The 14,494-nt window shown below is 41.4% G+C and overlaps 1 protein-coding gene across 1 annotated transcript; it reads left to right on the forward strand.

Annotated features, from left to right (window-relative positions):
- Positions 1 to 9,428: 9,428 nt before the first annotated feature.
- Positions 9,429 to 11,968, forward strand: LOC128492728 (protein N-lysine methyltransferase METTL21A-like). Its single transcript, XM_053465403.1, has 3 exons — positions 9,429 to 9,605; positions 11,210 to 11,321; positions 11,549 to 11,968. Exons 1-3 carry the CDS (start codon positions 9,459 to 9,461, stop codon positions 11,938 to 11,940), a joined length of 651 nt encoding a protein of 216 aa, XP_053321378.1. The 5' UTR covers positions 9,429 to 9,458; the 3' UTR covers positions 11,941 to 11,968.
- Positions 11,969 to 14,494: the final 2,526 nt, after the last annotated feature.

The following is a 14,494-nucleotide window of genomic DNA, read 5'->3' on the forward strand; positions in this document are numbered from 1 at the left end:
CTGTGAGTGAATGTACGGATAGTATGGTGTGTGCTTCTGCGAGTGAATGGAGATGAAAGGCGCGTGAATGGTCAGTAATTAGGGTTGAAGCCTTAATGTGGCGTTACTGCTCGCGCAAGAAGTTAAATTATGGCACAAAAAGTACACATTTGCAGAAACTACACCCCTTGGCGCATCAAATGAGGGGCTGCATGCATTTCTAGTACAAACCTGGAGTGCGCAAGACACAAATGAACATGTCGCTATGGTTAGAAAAAACATATTTTCTAGCCAAAGCAACATATTCCATCATTATTTGTGCACTCAACTTTTGTCCTAGAAATACATGTAGCCCCTCATTTGAAGCTCCAAGGGGTGTAGCTTCTTGAAATGTGTACTTTATGTACCCTAATTTAACTTCCCAGATGTCTAGACCACTTTAACTTCAGATATGGCAGATTTCAGAATCTTGTTAAAAATTGTCTTAAAACATTTAGGGGTGATGCCTGCAATTAGACAGCTCTAGACAGCTGGGAAGTTAAATTATGGTACAAAAAGTATAAATTTGCAGAAACTACACCCCTTGGCGCATCAAATGAGGGGCTGCATGTGTTTCTAGGACAAACCTGGAGTGCGCAAGACATAAAATGAACTTGTCGCTTTTAATTTTATTTTATTTTTTATTTTTTTTAGTGTGATATTCACTTATTTGTTGTGCACGTCAGATTTGTGATACAAATACAAATAAGACCTAATTTGCTGGGGGTGTAGTTTCTAAAAATATATAGTTTTGTTGGCATATTTTAACATCCCGGGCAGCTAGACCTGTTTAATTGATGGCAGCCATGCATTAAATTTAAAGATGTCTTTTGTGATAGTCTAGTAACTTGAACTTTTAGCAATAAAATATTAGAAAAACACAGTCTACTGTTCTCAATGTCTGTTTATTTTAGACCGGTTACCTACTACAAATATTTAGCAACACAGGTTTTGATATTAGAATTTAGAAAAATAAAATTACAAACTAGTTTTTATTGAGTCGGAAGTGAAAAAATACACCTTTTTCCCATTTTTGGCTTTATTTTGCAAACCTAATGAAACATACACATATAAAAATGGTATATTTGGAATCTGCTGGGTGTGCTGAAAAAAACAATATATGGTTTGTATAGTTTATTCCCAAGAAATGTACTTCTAAACGCGTTTAAACGTGAGATGCGCCAAAATGCCGAAAAACAGCTTAGCACCAAGGTGGGAAATGGCTTAGCAGCCAAGGGGTTAAAGACTGGTCCAATCACAAACAAGACCATACTCTTGACCAAGTCGTTGGGCAGAAGCCACCTTGAAAAACTCAGCTTAAAAATAGTTAACTCACCTCTCTTCTCTGTTAGATTACATAACCCACGCATAAATTGGGAACTGAGTACCATTGCCTTCTCCTCCTCTTACTGTCATGACAACTGTATAAATAGAACCACTGATCTGCATACTTACTACACGTCCCAGCATATAGATACATCAATCTACAAACTCCTGTCACAGGCATATACCCTATTTCATGGACCTGTTTGAAAAGAAAGGCGCAGACATCATACTACCTCATCACCCATATGACTGTCCAATTGATCTCCTACCAGTAACACCCATTCTTTTTGGTCATATACAGTAAATCATCTGTCCGAAGCTGAATTAATTGTTCTAAAAGTATATCTCAAGGACAACCTAAAAAAAAGAGCTTCATCAGACCTTTCACATCACCTGCAGGAATATTCTTTGCTGAAAAGAAAGATGAAGGACTCTGACCAAAATTGATCTAAGAGTTACGCAGTTACATAGTTCATATTGAAACTCTTCACCACAGCACCAGTTTTGACCCTACCGAATCCTTATATTCAATACATGCCTTCGACACAGCAATTGGAGCCGTCCTATCCCAAAAGAAAGGGGATAAAAGACCAACTCCATGCTGTGGCTTTCCATTCCTAATGACTCATATCATCAGAAAAGAATAACAGTATTGGTGAAAGAATTACTGGCAATAAAAAGGGCATTAGAGGAATGAAGACATCTTCTAACTAAAAACTCCATACTAATCACTGAGACCTGGAGTATCTATGATCTGTGATGAAACATCTGTGTTTGTGCTTTTCTTTCCCCCCTTTTCCAGATAAGGGGGTCAAAAAATGGAAAAGTTCATGAATGGGTCTACATGTGATACACCCAGCATGACTCTTGTTCTTTCCCCTAAAGGTTTCATATCTACCACAGTTGCATTCTTGGGTGCCCTAAAACAGGAGACACAACAAGAAACATGTTCTGCATATACCTTGAAACCACATGACGGCATGTTGTTATATCAAAAAAAGATATATGCACCACTATTGTTTGCCATTAGATACTCCAACCTCTTCACGACTCCTCTTTAGCAGGACACGGTGGAATTGAATAGACCCTTGACCTTGTCCAAAGAACATTTTGGTGGCCATCCATGCTTTGGATATCGACTGGGTGACGGGACGCCCTGTACCCCGACTAGGTACTCCCACCAAACGTTGCTTCCTCTTCCACCAACAATTAACTCCTTCAGCGCCAGGCAGAACCAGCGTTGTAGATAGAAGGGGGGACGTCGCTGCACTGGAGCTGCGTTGGCACTGTGGCTAGCCGAAGCTTAGTTACACAGTGTGGCTATTGTCCTGAAAAGGACAATAAAGGATCATAGCAGCCCACCCCAAGCATGGGGCAACACTCAGGTTGAGGTTTATTTGGAAACACAGGGGTATTTAAACAGTACAAGGGGTTGAATTACATCCAATAGAAAGTAAAAGGGGTTGATTTACATCCAATAGACACAGGTTGATTTTCATCCTGCCCTCCTTTGCACATGACTCAGTATTTGCACTCCGCCCAATAGGGGGTCTCTATTGTAGTCTGTTGAGGGGGAGAGGATGGTAAATACGGGTGGCTCCTGTGATGTAATGTTATGTTGATTTGTGACACTGTTAATGTTGTTAATTTCCAAACTCTAAAGTTCTACCTTAAATGCTAATATATGGTCTGCCTTAAGCCCTGTTATGTAACTAGTTGAGGGGGCAGCAGAGGTAGAGGAAGAGAGAGCATGGAAAAAGAAGTTTCTGCCTGATCTGTCTGTCTTTATTGTACATACAACACAGCTCCAGGAAACCTGCTGGATATCAAATCCAGGTGCAAATACTGGTCATAGAGGTCTCTTATAATTGAGATAATGTGGCACTCCTTACCAAGGCCCCATAGACTGTAGGGAGGAGGCTGGCACTCAGGCCCCTCCAGCAGCCCATGGCATGGAGGCTTCCATGACAAACTGCTACCTTATATCCTATTCCATTTGTACTCAATACAAGGTACCTTGAGTCAAACCACCTGGTTTCTAACAATCACTTTCCATACTTTCTGGCCCTCTGGTCTTCTTTGGCTATGGATTTCATTGTAGATCTCCCATCATCCAACCACTATACCCATATAAAGGCACAAAATTGTATCATTTTATACCGTCCGAGAAATTACCCATATCAGTCATCACAGCGACTTTATTTCTACAATGTGTTCCTTCCATGGGCTTTCTGACTCCTATCAGATAGACATACTCAAATTACACATGAATTCTGGGAAGCCCTCTGCCAAGCGTGGCACATCAAGAGGGCCTTATCAACTGCTTTTCATCCACAGTCCAATGGACAGACTGAGAACACAAACCAGACCCTGGAACAATATCTCCGCTGCTATACTTCATACGTACAAGACGACTGTAGTATGCACCTTCCATTGGCCAAATTTGCCTACAACAGCCAAATACATCAGTCGATCAACATGTTGCCTTTCTATGCAAATTATGGTATACACCCTACTTTGTTTCCTGGCACCCCTATCCTGGTCCAGGGGACCAGTTCCCAGAGTCAATGCTTGCATACATTACCTGTTGAAAACCTTTAAAACATTAGGATCCAGGGGGCGTGTCCTGGAGCTCGACCAAGATGGCCGCACGTTGAGTTGCTCCTGACTCACCCGCCGAGAAATTCAGCTTTTTTCAGCGTTAACCGCTATTTATCGCACCTCATCTCGACAGGCAACGATGCCTAAACATCCCCCGAGGGAACAGTCGACTGCGGTGGCTTCTTACTTTCGAAAGAAGGATTCTGCGACGCCACGTGCTTCGAGTAGCCCGGATCCTGGGGATGAGGATTTGGATTCCCCGTACACCAAAAAGGACATTGCAGATCTTGCTGACCTCCTTAAAACGGTCAAAAAGGACCTCCACCGTGATATCAAGGAGGGTCTGACGACCCTAACCAAGGAGGTTCGTGATCTGCAAACCCGCACCACAGAGCTCGAACGCAGCCACGTGGCTATGGCCGAGGATCACCAGGCCGCTAACGCAGACATGGCAAGCCTCCGGTCCAAGTACCACGCTTTACAGGAGCAGGTCGAGGATCTGGACAATCGGTCGCGGCGCTGTAATATTCGGGTACGTAATGTGCCTGAAACGGCTCCCTTACCTGATTTTATTGACCGCTACCTCCGCCTTCTCTTGCCCGAGGCCTCGGCTGAGGATTTACATCTGGACCGGGTTCATCGTGCGCTTCGGGCGCGTCCGGCACCGTCGGATAATCCGCGGGATATTATCCTTAAATGCCACCACTACACGACGAAGGAGGCGATCTTCCGGGCGGTTCGCAATGGCTCTCCGTCTTTGGACGGTATTACACCTCATCTCTACGCGGATGTCACTCCATCTACGCTGCAGAAGAGGAAGGTACTTAAACCCATCACAGAACTCCTTCGTTCGAACGGGATCAAGTACAGATGGGGGTTCCCGTTTCGCCTTATTGCGCACCATGGCTCCGCTCTACATGTTCTCTGAGACCCCTTCGATGGCCCGGATTTTCTGAAGGACCTGGGGATCGCCGCTACCCAAGAAGTCCTGCGCCTGCAACATCTGATGGATCCTCGTCCTCGGTCTACGTTGACGGCTTTGTCCTCTTCTTCACCCGAGGCTGTTTCGGGGGACGCTGACATTTCTGAGGATTCCGCTCCGGCGGTTCCCACCCGCAGGGACTAAGAGCTTTTTAGGGGTTCTTTTTCCTTATTTCCTGTTTTTTCTGTAATTTTGGGGGTTTGTGTTTTTTTTCTTTTTTATTTCTTTTTTTTTTATTTTTTTTTTCTCATTATTACTATTATACATATGTATATCTCCGGTTGTTTATTTCTACATGTGCGTACACGTTTATTTCTTTTTTTTTTTTTTTCTTGCTTGGTTCTATTTGTATTTCTCCATGTGGCGCCTCTCCCCTTAGGGGGTTACTACCTTCATAGGCGCATGTTCTACTGTCCATGTCGGGGGTAGATAAGCTCCAACCACATTGTTACCATGTACTCTGTATGTATTTAGGGTTTTTTTTTTTTTTTCTTCTTTTTTTTTCTCTCCCCCCCCCTCACTACATTTACTCCTCCTCACATTGTAGCTTTATGGGCCCTGACGTCTCATGCCTTAGGGGTCTTCAGATAGCTGTTGCCACCGGTCCTTGTCCACCTCTGTTATGTTGTGCTCCCCCCTTTTTTTCTTTTTTGTCGGGCACGGTTGGTCGACCTGCACCGTCTCCCGCTGTCAGGTACCTTTATTGGCCTGTCCGGTTCACTATGGTTTGGTTCACTGAGGAGGGGGGAGGGGTGGAATTTTTTTTTCTTTTCATGTTATTATTAAATTAATTTATTTATTTATTTTTATTTTTTTTTATTATACACATGAGTCTGCACACACCACGACACACGGCTGTTTTCCTGTTTGAGTTCTTTAACTTCACGTATAAAGTACTTAAATGTGCATTCATTTGGGGGACTGGGATATTAAACTGCCTCTTTAAGATTTCTCTCTTTTCATCTTCGAATTGCTAACTCTTTATTTGCGGTAAATAAAACACAACAAAAACATATATGCATATTTAGCCTGGGAACCCGCGGGGGGGGCGCATGAAAATATAAAGGATCTATTCAGCTGTTTTATGCATTAAAGTGTCTCTTTAACCAAAACAAAAAGCAGAAAGGACCCTGCAGAAACTAGCCTAGAAGATACAATCGTAACCAGCGCTGCGGAATATGTTGGTGCTGTATAACACAATAAATGTTAATCAATCACTCTCCCAGGACTTAAACAGGTCCAGCATGTACTTGGGCTATTGTATACCTCGAGAATAACGCCATTATTCTCAATGATGTAACAGAAGGAAGATGCTAATCATCGGAAAGGATACTTTCTAATTAGGACTGTTTTTGACGTCTTTAAGGTTCATCCTGAAAATGAAATATTTAATAGTGTATAATAGTAATATTTTTTATATTTACGTGAATGCAGTTAAATACCCAAAGAGGGACCTGTCAAAACATATCTGCTGATGTCATATCCAGTTACTACAATAAAAGCCCATATTCTAATAAATCCCACATGTGCCGGAGTGATGCACCGCATACAAAAGAAGATTTTTACGGTCTGCCATGGAACAGGTGGCTTGCTCAGGATCCGCAGCACAGTCCATATTACAATGAGATGAAGCCTCAAGCGAAACATTCCCGGCATGTATAGATTTGTTATACTATTCTATAGACAGCTAGTCCAGCATCTTGCTATGTTTAATGCATTTTGGAAATTGACTTAAAGGAACCACAAGCTTAACTTGTTGAAAACTATTTTAAAGGGACAGTTTAATGTCCCAGGCAGCCTCACCAGGTAAGAATACATAATAAAGTTCTTTGTGAGTACATATGTAGGGGGATATATTTCCCCTTGGAAGTACTGTGCATTCCCACAAGAGACACCATGCCAATTTACTGCACGGAATATCTGAGGGGTCCTTTTAAAGTGCTTGTGATAGCTGGAGTGTCCCTTTTATTTATTTCTTGAATGGCAGAGTGGCCAGCACATTTACCTAGGAATTTGGTTTGGATCTAGGAGCCAGCCAAAAAATGTAGGAGCCAACTTTTTTTCTTCCCCCTATCATGTTTTTATTTGCATAATTTACCTCCTGGTCTGCAGTTAAAGGATGTTTATTGGGTGCAAGGATTTTTGCCACCCTAGGCAAAACATAATTTTGCTGCCCCTGGCTCCACCCCCACAAGCCCCTTCCCCTCTGTCCTCCTAACTGGCTGATTCGCTCCCACTCCTCCCCATAGTGACCCCGAGCCGGCACCCCCTCCAATATACTTTGCCTATGGATGGCGCCGGCCCTGCTGATATACACGCTCATGCTAATGCCATACTGTAACATACACAACACCAAACACGCTAACACCACACTATGCACGTGTCAACACTTAATCTTGCACTACTATACAGTAGACATAGTGACTGTAGCACTATACATATATACACACATACACACACTGACTCTAGCACTACACATACACACACTGACTCTAGCACTACACATACACACACACTGACTCTAGCACTACACATACACACACACTGACTCTAGCACTACACAAACACACACACTGACTCTAGCACTACACAAACACACACACTGACTCTAGCACTACACATACACACACACTGACTCTAGCACTACACATACACACACACTGACTCTAGCACTACACATACACACACACTGACTCTAGCACTACACATACACACACACTGACTCCAGCACTATACATATACGCACTGACTCTAACACTACAATATACACTTGCATTCGCATACACACACATACACACTACCCCCCTTTGTGGAGACTTTCCACACTGCTGCCTGTCTTCTGCCTTTGTGAATCTGGCACCCTACCCTTTCCCGCGGGGGCGCAGTGAAGCAGGTGCTGTAACGTAATGCACGTTATGTGACCCTGCTGGGTCCCTCACGCTCTTCATCAGCCGCGGGATGCCGGATTCACAATGGTAGCCCTGGCCAGTTTTTATTCCCTTGTCCCGCAACACACTGGGCACCACTAAGTGGTTTCTAGTTGCCATGGTGACATATCGAGCCCAGCCTTAAGTGATTTTTTTTAAAGGGTATCCCCTGGGTATAATTCTTGTTTAGTTTTGCGTACTTGGTTATTATTATTCTAACAACAACCCGGGAATCTGAATGTGAAATGCCTTTTATGCTTTTAAGGTGTGTTGGATGAATCCAAATGTATTCGTTTTTAGCCATTAATTTGTTCCTTGTTTCACTTTGTGTAGCTTTATGAAACTTGCTGAAGTTTTGGTTTAAATAACCTTTGGAGTATCTATTTTTAAACCCTCACTAAGCAGCGTACTGTAGGAAATATTACTTAAAGGAATCTCATTCACGTGTCTGTGCATGACCAAGCCACTTATTAGCACGTTGGTGTTTTATGGTAGGATAGATTTCTTCAGACATGGTAGAGGTTAATACGTGAAGGGAACGTTAATATGCATGGGGTATGTACATGGCTATCCTGAATCTAAGACAAGACCAACGGCTGATGAAGATCGGAGTCTTTAGATCGGGGAAAATGGGCCGACTAGATGGGCCGAATGGCTCTTATCTGCTGTCCAATTCTATTTTTCGTTGTAGTGGCTTTGGTGAGTAATTCTGTTAAATTTAGACATACTGAATATCCCAAAGCCAAAAGCTGTAAATCGAGAGATCAAAGTGAAGCTTACCGGGGACTTTCTTTGCTGGTTTACAGGGAGGAATCGGTTAAAACAATGGCTGACGCGTCAGTGATTCTCCAGCCATATCACAGCTGCTGCCTTCTCCGCAGTTGGCATATGGCATGAACTCCCAGCCACTACCGGCAGATGATGTATAAGAATCTACTAAGCCCAATGGCGATGAGTGACCTGGTGATCTGGAGGACTTTTCTCATGGCGTGATGGAAATGTGTTTATTTTATCATGGCTAAAGAAGGCATATTAAAGTACATTAATAAGCATTCTGTATTGATGGTGGGACTGCATTTGGACACCAGAGTGTGCCTTTTAATTTTAATAATCCAGTTTTCCTGTTGATGGTGTTTGTCATAGCAGCGAAATGATTATTAAGTTGACAGTAGGTTATTATTTAACCCCTTAAGGACAACGGGCGGTCCCTAAACCCATTGAAAACAATGCATTTTAAGCCCGTACACGTACGGGCTTTGTCATTAAGGGGTTAAGGAGAGAGTTGAGGTTAACATGTTTTTCTATTTTTATTTCAATCAATATTCATTATTTCTAAGGATCCTGCTTGCTTATTGCTTTGCTATCAAAAAATAATACTAAAATAATAATCACAGTAATACTAAAAATAATACTTTAACATGCAAGTTGTTGAGATAGCATTTGGTGTGCTTTTTGAGGGGGCAAGGGGTGTAAATTAATTCAGTGTGACCCAACCATATGGTAGAAGAAAAATAAAATCCAACATACAACAGGTACAACATGGTTCCAACGCCTCGGTACATTTACCTGTTTTGTTTTGCCTAGGTCATTAATTTCCCAAGAAAATGGCATTGGTTCCTTATGAAGAGAGTGGCGTCCATGGACTGAAGAAGTTTCACAATTCCGAAGCTACGTATCATTTCGCCAATCACTCTGTACGGATCAGGCAAAACTGGAAAGAACTGGGTGTAGCAGCAGTCGTCTGGGATGCCGTATGTATGATCTCGCTTTAAAGTCACCTTGAATTCTTAGAAATAATAATAGCAAGAAGAATGTTTGGTATCACAACCTATACCCCCACCTGTAGATGCTTAGGGCTGTCATAGATGAATTCATCCCCCAGAGGAGGAGGAGGGTGGGAAATCAGCATTTTATTGAGTATTCTGTTAAAAGACGCATATGTATTGCATTAATTCCACTAGTTGCATTACCGTAGACATATTGAGATTAGAAACATGCCTTCTGCTGTTTACCATGAAGTAACGCAATAACATTTGGATATTTAGTTTTGTTCTTTTAGCCTGGTTAGAAAACAAAACAAAATGCAAATTGTTTAATTTCCTGCGTTTCATGTTTGCGTGGACTGCAATGCATTTTGATTCATTAAATTCAGTTCATGCTTTCTTAAAGGAAAAGTCTTTTAGAGAACAAAAATTGGCTTAAACAATACAGTGTCGTATACAGTAATGTAGGTTAGCACTGACAAAAACCTTTATATGCAGACCTAGAGCTATGCTATCATTGTGATAATTTGGGCAGATCCACCATATAATGTATGTGTAGTGTTACAGTCAATGTGTGTTACTGTATGTTGATGAATAGTGTGTGCTGCTATCATGTGTGATTGTTTGGTGTGTGGTACTGTATGGCATTGGCACAAGCGTGTATGCAAGCATATAGTGTGTGTGTATGGTAGTAACGTGTGTTAGTCATCAAATAGTGTTCATATGTGTGTTTCTAATACGCTTACACATTGCAGCACTATATAATGTGTTAGTATATGGCGTTAACATGAGCTTGTCTAAAAGTATTTGGTGATGGTGTGTGTGCGGGTGTCTAACACACATGGGAGCCCACATTTTCTGATGACCTCTCTGATTTTGGGTCTCTGCTCGGAACAGAAATATAACTAGTAGCAGTAAAAAAAGCTTCTGTTTTATATAATATTTTCAGAGCACTACATATTGGTCCTTTTATATGTGTTTAAGCTGTGTTATCTAAAGCCATTTCTCTGGACAAACACTCTTGACTCCTTATACTGGCATATGGTCGGTGTGGTGTTTGAGCAGGGAATCATCCAAAATGGCACATGACCGACAACAACAGCAGGCTTCAGATCTTAGCAAATAAATTCCTTATTTGTGACATTTCTCTTTAGGCAGACAGTTTTCCTCCTAATATTCTGCCAGTACAAGTATAACATAGCTGCCAAATGTAAAAGTGATATTTAATTATACACTGATTGATGTGCAAATAACCCTGTTGGTGATAATGGTAGAGATGCTTCCAGCCCTGCTTAATTGTAACCTTTGCAATCATTTCACACAAACTTCTTAATTATATGCGTTGAGCAGATGGATGAAATTCGGTTCGGTAAACTGTTCTGCATAGGTGTTATTGTTGTAGCTCTGGGCTATATCATCTTATCATTTAAGGACTGCTTGTAGCGGGGGTTAAGTGCATCTATCACTGTACTGCATAAAAAACATACACATTGTCATTTTTATACCTCGTTGAGTTAATTGGTGCTGCTGTTGTGTCTTTATAATTTTGTCCTTTGACTTATGTTTCCTGTGTCCTGTTTTTACCTCTGTAGGCGGTCGTTCTTTGCATGTACTTGGAAACAGGTGCCGTCGATCTGAATGGAAGATCAGTGATCGAATTGGGTGCAGGAACAGGTTTAGTTGGAATCGTAGCAGCAATGTTGGGTAAGTTTGATCCAGATGAACCAATGTGCCTTTACATATTACGGTACAACCAAAGCTAATGAGTGAAACACTCCAGAAAAATTCTACACAAAGAATGGTGTAGACTCTATTAGTAGTTGTGTATGTACTGTATTATATTCATGCATTGACAATTTCATCCATGTTTGGGTATAAAGCTACTGCAATCTGGATAGCAATGAAAGAAACATTCTTGATTATTTTGTCAGGTGCCCGTGTAACAATTACAGACCGTGAGGTGGCCCTGGACTTTCTCACGATGAATGTGAGAGAAAACCTTTCTTCTGAGCTGCAGGACAAAGTATCTGTAACTCCGCTGACCTGGGGGAAATCTCTTGAGAACTTCTCGACATTTGATGTCATAGTGGGAGCTGATATCATTTACCTAGAGGAGACTTTCCCAGAGCTACTGAAAACAATTCTCCACCTCAGCTCGGAGGACTCTTTGGTTCTGTTATCGTGTCGCCTTCGCTACCAGAGGGACCAGAACTTCCTAGATATGCTGAAACAGGATTTTGTAGTAACAGAGGTTCATTATGATAGTAATACCGATGTCCATATATTCAAAGCTCACAAGAAGACTCCACGGAACGAGCTTTAAATGACAAAATAAAAACACTTTCACATTCCTGTTTATTTGTTGGAAGTAGTTAGATGCTAAGGATTTGTGTTTCAGGCATAATTGAGAACTTCTGTGGAAATAGCCTTCATCTAGGGGATTGGAAAATATAATTCAAATATCTTCTCAAGAAAACACCCATGCTGTCACAAGAGGTGAATTAGCACTACTTTGAACTGGATACAGATAAGTATCTTGACTATGTAACAAGAACAGCCTGCTTGTGTTCAAATAAATTTTGGTCTAAAATGAACATTCATACACCTTTGTCCAAGTTTTTAGTTGTTAATAAAACAGACATTTCTTTCTTTCATGGAGAACGTTATCAATGTTATATCTAGCACTAACCTGATGTTTGTGAACACATATTAATACAGGTTAACCTTATCACTATATTTCTTCGGGGTAATTATGGAAAGAGATTTGTGATTAAAACTTTCAGAACTGGTCTTCTCAAAAATCTTATTGGGCTTATGACTCAAGCACCTGACGCTAAACGTCCTTTCAGCAAATTGGCTACCTCTTTCCTCCAGGATTTATCTACCCATCATGCCTCAATCGTTAAATCTGGATTGTATATGTGACCTACTGTATACTAACTAAATAATAGACACAGAACCTCACAAACTCATGGGCAAGACTACTGTTCCAACTCATTGTTATTATAGTGGCACCTATTCATACCAAGATGAGGTCTGAATTACTGGCATAATTACAGGGGTAGACGCACGGCCCCCCTTCCGACCCTTTGCTCCTGTCTCCTCATACTGGTTCAAAATAGTTTAGAAAGGGCCCTTCCGACCTGGACCGCACCTGTGTGCATGAGCAGCCGGAGATAAGGTGAGAGCATGAATGTATGCTTGTGTGTGTGAGGATTGATGTGTACTTTGTTTAAATGTGTTTGCATATGGCCAGCTGGTAAGTTGGGGGGCCCCGAGGCAATTTTCACACCAGGGCCCCGTGGTTTCTAGTTACGCCCCTTCTCTGAATCCAAACAGCTTGTCAGTGACCCCAACATCTCCGCAGGTCAGTAGGTGAATTATACAGTCACCAGTCTTGCGTATTTGAACTTTTAAGGACGCTCTAAATATTTGTCTGAACCTACACCTAAAGAAGCTTTGACATCATCAACACCCAGTGAGCTTTAATTCATTCATTATAAGTTGTCTCATAATGTAAATTTCATCCTGTCCATAACTCACAATGCTATTCTTTATATATGCTCATTCCATGCAAGCAAATAAAGTCATTGTAACTGCAGAATTATAGCAATAACACCCATTCACATACAGTTGTAGAACATGCGCTGAGTGCTCTGTTATTCTCTCTGGGATCTCACAGAACAGAGCATAACAAACCAGGACATTTAACTGAATCTTCACACACAGAATAACATTTTATTACAAGTATTTTATTTAGAAATGAAGTATTCAGGTTGCAGTTACAATATAACAAGATAACAAACATTTAATATTTAAAGCTGTTACTGAAAGGTTTTGGGGAATTTTTAGACCCTATAGTTTGGAAATCTAACTGAATTCATTCAGGTTTCCAGTCGTTGGTCTCGTCTTAGATTCAGGAGCCATGTGTCTATCCCGTGCAGGTTTTAATCCTCTCTGTGTATCAGGCTCTATCGCTAGTTTAAATAACAATAAAGGGGGACGTTAATCTTGGTTTGCGGACGTTGAGTCCCGATCACTCGCAGTGTATCGCAGCATTCATTACACTGAGATGAGGGAGAAACTTATAGGACGGCCATCTTAATGAATAAAGTTCTAGATCAAAATCACTTGGCGATAGACTTTTTGCTGGTGTTTTGTTAGCAGGGGTTAATACGGGGTTAACGCAGTAACAATATGCAGCAGCTTTGGCACTAGGATTTTATAGGTCCGTAGAGCGACTCTGCTTTTCATTGGTTGATGCAAGAGGCAGACCGGGGTAGACTGTGATATACTCCAACTAATATGGACCCCTAAAACCTGCACAGCAAAATAAAACCATCTTTGTGTGGCTCGGGACAACCTCTTTTATTGGAATTTCAAAACCTAGAACCTGCCAGCGGATCGGCCCCATTCGGCCCCCGTCTTTTCGCTCGTTTCTCCTGCTGTAAAGACTCAAACTTTAATCAGTCGTTAGATTCAGGAGCCATATGCCTATCCCATTCATGTTTAAATCCCCTCACTGTATTGGAGTCTACTACTTATCTAAACAAATCTTACTTATCTTAAAACAAATACAGTTTTGCTTAATTATAAATTGTTTTATTATTCTGTGAATAAAATGTAATCCTATCAATAAATCATCCATACAATTATATAGATTTATATATATATGGGGTAGTTTGGGTTGTAATAATTTCATTTTGGTACGGCTACCAGCTTGCATTTGTTTATAGCCATGTATTTATGTGTCACCCATGGCAACAGGACAGTTATCTGCATGCTTGCCTTGGTGATGTCACTATGTCCTGATGATGTCAGAGAACGGTCAGTGTTCCGTCTGCTGCATGAACCTCACTCACTGTTGGATTTTCAGA

This window comes from Spea bombifrons, chromosome 4, assembly GCF_027358695.1.
Source record: "Spea bombifrons isolate aSpeBom1 chromosome 4, aSpeBom1.2.pri, whole genome shotgun sequence".
In the NCBI taxonomy this organism is placed as follows: Eukaryota; Metazoa; Chordata; class Amphibia; order Anura; family Pelobatidae; genus Spea; species Spea bombifrons.

Coding starts and splice junctions, on each gene's coding strand:
- LOC128492728 (XM_053465403.1), top strand. CDS start 9,459: ATGGCATTGGTTCCTTATGAAGAGAGTGGCGTCCATGGACTGAAGAAG. Junction 9,606..11,209: donor CAGCAGTCGTCTGGGATGCC/GTATGTATGATC, acceptor TTACCTCTGTAG/GCGGTCGTTCTTTGCATGTA. Junction 11,322..11,548: donor AATCGTAGCAGCAATGTTGG/GTAAGTTTGATC, acceptor TTATTTTGTCAG/GTGCCCGTGTAACAATTACA.